The following is a 7,371-nucleotide window of genomic DNA, read 5'->3' on the forward strand; positions in this document are numbered from 1 at the left end:
AACTACATAAAATGCAACAATGCTCTTTTAACCTGGATTAATACCATAGCTGAGTGTTTCATTGTCGCTATTTTACATGTAAACTATAATCTGTGCAATGATAAAAGCTGATTGTAAAATGAACAACTGTGTGATCTGTTGACTTTGGCAAGTTTGCTTGAGTTGTAAGGTAAACCGAGGAATATACTAGATAAAATCTTTCTACTGCATCGATTATTTTCCTTAAATAATTTTTATTTCTTTCAGAATAACTACGAGAAATGTATATGCAAGTTCTGTACAATTTTCTGTTTATGCTTGGAATTGCTTTAAAAAAAAAAAACGAGTGGTGAAACAGTTTGAAAAACGGGATGCTGACAGTTAGTGCACTTAAAACCCCCAAAATATTTTGTCCAACAGCAATCCTTCGGTTTGCTCTGGATATACTTCAGAAAAATCGATTCTTCAGATTATTGTGTTGGCTCCAGTTAATGTTTTCAATCATTTGCTCTCAATCCCAATTCGTCAGTGTCTATGGAGGCACATTAAAAATACTGCCATTTTCCGAGAACTGTGTCTTTGATTGCATCAACAAACTGTGTAGGCACCCAGTAGACCCAGTATTGTGAGGCTTCTGTCGGACCCAGCTGAAATGCCTGGAGTGACAAAAAACATATTTATTTATATAGATATACACATGATTTGACCATCTTCTGCAGCTTTTTTGTCTTACAGCAGCACCAAATTTACAATTATCATTAAAGGGGTGGTTGATTGCGATTTCACTTTTTTAATGTTAGTTAGTGTGTAATGTTGCTGTTTGAGCATAAACAATATCTGCAAAGTTACGAAGCTGAAAGTTCAATGCAAACGGAGATATCGTCTTTTAAAATTCTGGCAGTTTAATGCCTACAAAAACGACTGGTAAGGGACTACAATGAGTTACTTCCCAGGTCCATTACGTCAAGAACCCAGAATTTTACATAAACCCCGCCTCCGGGAACACGCAGCAAAAGGGGCGAGGCCATGCTGCACTGCTTTAGAGAAGAGGAAGAGAAAACTAGAGGTGCACGTAAAAATCTATTCATATATGAATCGCGATTCTGTCTTCTAACGATTCTAATGGATTCACAAGTTTCAAAATCAATGTTCAAAAGCAGCGTTCTCATCCTGTTCCTGACCTCGCCCTACTCTGCATATCTCTCTCTCTCTCTCATTCAGATCAGTGAATACACTTATTTTCACATACTATAGTTATGAGAAGCGTTATACATAAACGCGCGTGCGGTTGCCGAACTGTATTAAAGCTTTAATTAGAATAAAACCGTATATTAAAAGCTAACAGAAGCAGTAGCATTTACAAATAACAGCGTATCTAAAAGTGTGAGACAACAACAAACAAAAATCTTAGGCCTACCATTAAAAGCTGTGCTTGCACAGGTTCAGCGCGATCCTCTTCACTAATATCCTCTGCGTCTCAATCTGGCTCAAATTGATAAGCAATATAGACAACGTCATTGTTTACAATACAACCGGAGCACATGCCTCTATGTTGAGGGGCGGGACGTTTAGACTAGAGGTGGTTTAGCCAATCACAACACACTGGGCCAGCTAACCAATCAGAGCCCATCGTGTATTTCTGAGGGAAGGGCTTCATAAAAGCAGGAAATGATCAGTGCGTTCAGAGGAGAAGGGACAGAGAGGTGTGGAATAAAGGTAAATTATGTGAAAAATAATGCGTTTTTTAACAAACGAAGCATTAACACATGTTAGACTGCACCCCATAAACACAATCAAGCCTATAAAAAAAAAAACGGTCAACCACCCCTTTAATATTATTACGTTTAAAAAATTCTGTTTGAGAATGACAGATAGCTTGTTGAAAATGTCATGATAAACACATACCATCATATGATAGTCCTCGTGACCCTCTATTGGCTCAGTCACAACATTTTTGATGGAACCCATCGGGATTTTTTCTGTTCTTTCTGTAGGCCAGAAAAAAATCAAGATAAGCATAAATCATGTATCAGGGATGAATGTTTAATTAAATTACAAAATCACCTTTTGTTCCGATCCACAACTGATCCTGTTCCAGTTTAAATGTGAGTCGTAATTTTCCGCCAGATTTGTTGTACATTCCTGATAAAGGCACTGTTGGCAGACGCTCCTGTTTAACAAATAAGAGATCACTCGGATGTCATTAGTGTGTAAAATGAATTTATTCTGTGTCCTTAAAATAACTTTTCATCTGGGGAAATGAAGGACATGATCACTAAACCACCATGCACATGATGCTGTACAGCAAAACACACACACACTCATTGTGTGTGTGTATGTATATTAGGGGTTGCACCGACTAATTGACTAATCACTAGTCGACTTCAATGCTCTGCCATGACGCTTTAAGCTTGACGTCGACTAGTCGCTGGTCCTATAGAGGGCGCAACAAGATAAGACATTTTTGAAGGACTTACACATTTATACTGTTTCCAAACAGTTAAAATGACAAATAAATGCATACTCTGAAAGCGCTCCACAACACGTGTGATTATATTACTGAATGCTCGAAATTGAACGGGAGAATGCACGTTTTAAACAACTTATTGTTCAGGTAAATTAATCGCCGTTCTAATATAATGCGCTGCTGCACTGTACTGCCCATACATTGGCTACAGACAGTAGCTCATACACAGAATCATTCAGTGCAGAAATGTATTGTCAACACCGTTCTGTGATTTCTCAATAAAATAGCTAAGAAACTGAAAAGTTTAAAAGGGTCATATGATGCAATTTCAAATTTTCCTTTCTCTTTGGAGTGTTACAAGCTGTTCGTGCATAGATAAGATCCCTAAAGTTGCAAAGACTAATGTCTCAAAGCCAAAGAGATATTCTTTATAAAAGTTAATACTTGTCCACGCCCTCCTAAAATGCCTCGTTTAAACACGCCCCCACAGGTTTTAATGTTGTTGTCTCGTCACGTCGGGACACGGCATCACAGTATGTTAAGGGGCGTAACATTTCCGTCACACGCTTGAGGTATTCAGCCAATCACAACGCACTGGATAACTGGCCAATCAGAGCACACCTCGCTTTTCAGACCGATGAGCTTTGTAAAAATCGACGCTTTTCAGAAAGGCGGGGCATAGAGGAGCAACAATAATGTACAGTATGTGGAAAATAATGTGTTTTTTTAAACCTTAAACCGCATAAACACATTGCATTACACCAAATACACAACATAATGTTCTTTTTAGCAACATCATATGACCCCTTTAAGGATATATTTCTTAATAACTAAATCCCACAGCTTCACTACTAGTAGAGAGACACTGCCAGGTAGAATTAATTCACACACGCAATCGCTTTCACTAATGCATTCATATAAATGTAATCTTTACTGTGCTACTTTATCTGTATCTGATTTAGAATGAGCAGAAATCTGTGAGAAATATAACGACCCAAAGACAAAAGAACTGATAAAAATGAGCTGTTATAGGAGCAATAGCCATGCGGTCAGCGCTGTGTCATGTGCCATAGCTGTGCACAAGGTGTTTGTCACAGCTCCAGAGTTGGAGATTTGTTCATTAATGACGTCACCAGCGATTAGTCGACTTCGACTCGACTTTCATCACATAAAAGTCGACTTTAAAAAATCAGAATGTATATATGTATACAATTAATTTTGTATGGCATGCGTGTAATGATCTGGTACACTCTAATCATACCCTATGCCTCACAGGTTTTGCTTACCTTAGCTCCTTTTATGGATGGCATGACATCTTCTGGTTTTCCTTTGTCCAAAACTTTTCTATGTTGCTGAGAGAAAAAAAGTATCCACAAGTACATTTATAAAATGTAATTACATAGATACATTTATACATCATAGTTTGCTAGAGTTCACATTAGGCAAATAGGTTTTCCACCCACCTTTTGCCTGCACAATGGCTCCTTTTTGTTCTCTTCAGCTTTAACCTCTTGCTGAATAACTTCTTTTGGTGTATTTACAGCTAGTACATCATTTATTGTAGATCCAACCACCATAATCTTTGCACCGTTTGTAACTTTGATTTCTCGAAGCGTCTTGTCCTCTGGTAGCAGTCCTTTGTACATCACTTTCTGCATAGCAGGTGGAAGACCTGATAACCATTCAAAACATACACACAAAAAAGCATTTGTCTTCAGTAACTTCAATCCTGATATAATATGGTAGTTCCATATTATATAACATTATAAAGTCTCACTGTGAAGCATTTTACTGTTTTAGTAGTGATATGAGACAGACAAGGGTAGTTTTGTGCTAAAAAATTACAACATGCAGTACAAAAAGAACAGTTAGAGATTCAGGTTTGGACACACCAACTCATTTTTTATTATTTCTATTTTACACATTTTAAAATGATAGTAGCATAATTGCTGTAGGAGGTGCATTCCGGGATGATTTTTTAAATCTTTTGAAGGAGTTCACATATATGCTGGACACATGTTGGCTGCTTTTCTTCATTAGAAAATTCAATGACAAATTATAATTTTTCTTTGAAACTGATTTCAAAAATCTGATTATATACTAATATATATATATATATCTTTACATGCAATTAAATTGGATAATGGATTATGACAGACTCTATTGTCTTCTGTAAACCTGCTTTACAGCTGGAATTGAATTTGTTTCATAATTGGATGAATTTTACAACATCAGCAGTTATTTTCCTGTTTATTAACGTGAAGCAGCTTTGAAATAATCTGTATTGCATTAGGCACTATATAAGTAAATGTGACTTGACTATGTTGGATGTGTCCAAATGTTTACTTAGTTTATCTCTAATTTATCCACAAAAGAGAACAAACAGGAACGTTCGCCAATGTCTCACCTGTATGACTTCTGTAAAACACACAAGTCATGCAGGTTTAAATGACATGATGACGAGAATGAGAAAACCAAGACAGAAATTTGCTCCATAAAGCATATATGCCATCCAACCACAATCATGCAAATTACCAGTGAGAGTGTGAATCTTCTCTTTCAGCTTAGCACCGGTGCCATCTAAAGGAATTTTAAGGTCATATTTGTTTTTGTTCCAAATGATTTTCACTTCCACCATCTCTTTCCCCTCCTCACTTTCCTCTCCGTTGCTGACAGCAGCAGGCTGAGCCGATGTGCTTTCACCATCGGTAAGAGAAGCTTGTTCAGTCCCTGCTGCATCTTCTTGTCCAGCAGCTTCACATGGCCCTTCTGGTACCTTCTGTGTGACCTCAGCCTCCATTCCTGCTACCTCACTTTCTGTGGGAACAATTATCAGATGAGAAAGATTTTTTAATCGTATTGATAAGGAAATTTAGTTTTCAATGCGCAAATGTTGACCTGTTTCAGAGTACTGATATGACAATTTCAAACTCTAGTATTAAAGCATTAAAATAAAACAAACAAATCCTCATGGGGCAATATTTTATAACCGATAAGATATATATATATATATAACTCAATTTAACCATGAAATGATGTCTTATCATAAGATTAAAAAAAAATGATCTAAGGTTGATCGATGTGTTGAAAGTTGTAGTGCAAAATGAACCGTCTTTAAAATATTAACATATCAACATGTCTTGCAGTGAAACATGCTTCATGTACAACCCGCAAATAGCATTTTTTATCACTTTTTTTAATACATGCCGTTTTTAAGGACTTGAATTATGAATTATTTATTTAACATTTTTAAAAAAAACGTTATTTGTCACGTTACAGGGCTATTTAGTTCAACAGCAAAAAGTTTGCTTATTACTTTATTTCCTTTTAGCAAACTGTGGTGAAAAGCTTGAATAGCACTAACTTCACTGGGAGTGGATATCATAGGTAAGATCCCAGTCCTTCACCTTTTCTACATCTCATATTCATAATTTAGAGCTTTATAATGGATATGTACATAAAATACATTGCACTGTAAAAAAAAAATCATTATGTAATTTTACTTGATTTAATGAGCCTTCATAGCTTTAATACGGTTTTCTTAATCAGTAATTAGATTATTGTAATTAGTGATTAAAGTGGTTGAAAAAGTGTGAAGAACTCATCACTGTATGGTTGGCACCAGTTTGACTTAAAATTTAAGGTAGCAATTCAACTTTAATTTGCAATTTTAGTCAGTTGAATGCTGGTGAGTTTGCAATTGTGACAAAGAAATGCAAATGGTGCATTATTTCACAGTGCAATATGACAAGAGAAGTAGAGGCTAACAAATCATATCACATTTTCTAATGTCAGAAATGGAAGGTAAAATAAACTCTAGGTGTAGATATTATGAAAATATGTTTGAAATGGGATATTCAACATCCCCCCCCCCCTTTTTTGGAGTCAAAGCAATAGATATTCATCAGCAGCATTCAGATTAATAACTATATGCATATCTTAAAGGCATAGTTCACTCAAACATAATAGCTGTTGTTCCAAACTTGTGTTATGTTCTTTCTTCTGTGAAAGAACACAAAGATGATAAATTAGACAGAATGTCAAATTTTGTCTCGTCCATATAAAATGAAAATAAGTGTAAACTGCCATACTCTTAAAAATAAAACAAGAACATCATAAATACAGTCCAAATTGCTCTATATTCCAATGTATGTTTCAGTGTTAACTTAGTATTTTATTATCATTGAGATTAATATTTTTAATATTATTATATATTATATTATTTTAATAATATTATTAATATTTTGAATTGGTATTCATTTTTACATTTGCTGTTTTCACTGTAATTTTAGTTAGTTTTAGTAATTTTGTTGTGTGTTTTTGTTATTGTTTTTTAATATGTCTATAGTTTTTATTAATTTTTATTTCAGTTTTAGTTTGAGTTATTTTAGCACATCATGTTAAACTACATGGCAAAGAGATGTCATGTTGCCTTGGCAGCTAGTTTAAGTTTACTTTTTGTTTTTTAAAGTAATGTAAAAAAATTACAGTGGTTTTAGTTTGAGTTTAATATAATGTTTATATTACTTCATTGTATGGAAAATGGAAGCTTGGACATTCTACCTAAGCTCTCCTTTTGTGTTTAACTGAAGAAAAAAAGTCATATTGGAGGAGTTATACAAACTTACTAACCAAATCAGTAAAACCATCAAGAGCTATGTTTTAACCACTTAAAACTGTCCATGATTCCTGTATGAAAAATTCTATGTGTTTTCTTTCCAGTATGTTGTTTGGAAATCTATACATTTATTTTGATTGGAAAGGAAAAACTGAAATTACAGGTAACATGATGGTTTGAAAAATCATATTTTGATAAAAGCAACTTGATTGTGTTCACTCTTTGATTTAACTTAAGTTAAGCCGCACTTATTTAATCTCTGCTAACTATATCCTCCTGAGACCCAGCTATGGAGTTTTTGCCTCTG

At 34.9% G+C, this 7,371-nt stretch overlaps 2 protein-coding genes across 2 annotated transcripts in view; one reads left to right on the forward strand and one right to left on the reverse strand.

Annotated features, from left to right (window-relative positions):
- Window positions 1-213: 213 nt before the first annotated feature.
- On the reverse strand, window positions 214-5,366 carry ubfd1 (ubiquitin family domain containing 1). Its single transcript, XM_016254926.1, has 7 exons — window positions 5,345-5,366; window positions 4,982-5,263; window positions 3,910-4,118; window positions 3,733-3,798; window positions 2,044-2,149; window positions 1,885-1,967; window positions 214-635 (listed from the first exon to the last, which is right to left on the reverse strand). The coding sequence occupies exons 2-7, from the start codon at window positions 5,244-5,246 to the stop codon at window positions 525-527; spliced, it is 840 nt and encodes a 279-aa protein (XP_016110412.1). The 5' UTR covers window positions 5,247-5,263; window positions 5,345-5,366; the 3' UTR covers window positions 214-524.
- A 1,636-nt stretch (window positions 5,367-7,002) lies between these two features.
- LOC107568928 (UNC93-like protein MFSD11) overlaps window positions 7,003-7,371 on the forward strand; it is a 6,540-nt gene continuing 6,171 nt past the window's right edge. Inside the window, exons 1-2 of the mRNA XM_016254923.1 lie at window positions 7,003-7,227; window positions 7,346-7,358. Coding sequence (XP_016110409.1) covers window positions 7,140-7,227; window positions 7,346-7,358 — 101 coding nt within the window. The 5' untranslated portion in view covers window positions 7,003-7,139. The remainder of the gene's footprint in view (window positions 7,228-7,345; window positions 7,359-7,371) is intronic.

The sequence above is a fragment of the Sinocyclocheilus grahami genome, unplaced genomic scaffold (genome assembly GCF_001515645.1).
Source record: "Sinocyclocheilus grahami isolate Dianchi unplaced genomic scaffold, SAMN03320097.WGS_v1.1 scaffold1294.1, whole genome shotgun sequence".
NCBI classification, from domain to species: domain Eukaryota; kingdom Metazoa; phylum Chordata; class Actinopteri; order Cypriniformes; family Cyprinidae; genus Sinocyclocheilus; species Sinocyclocheilus grahami.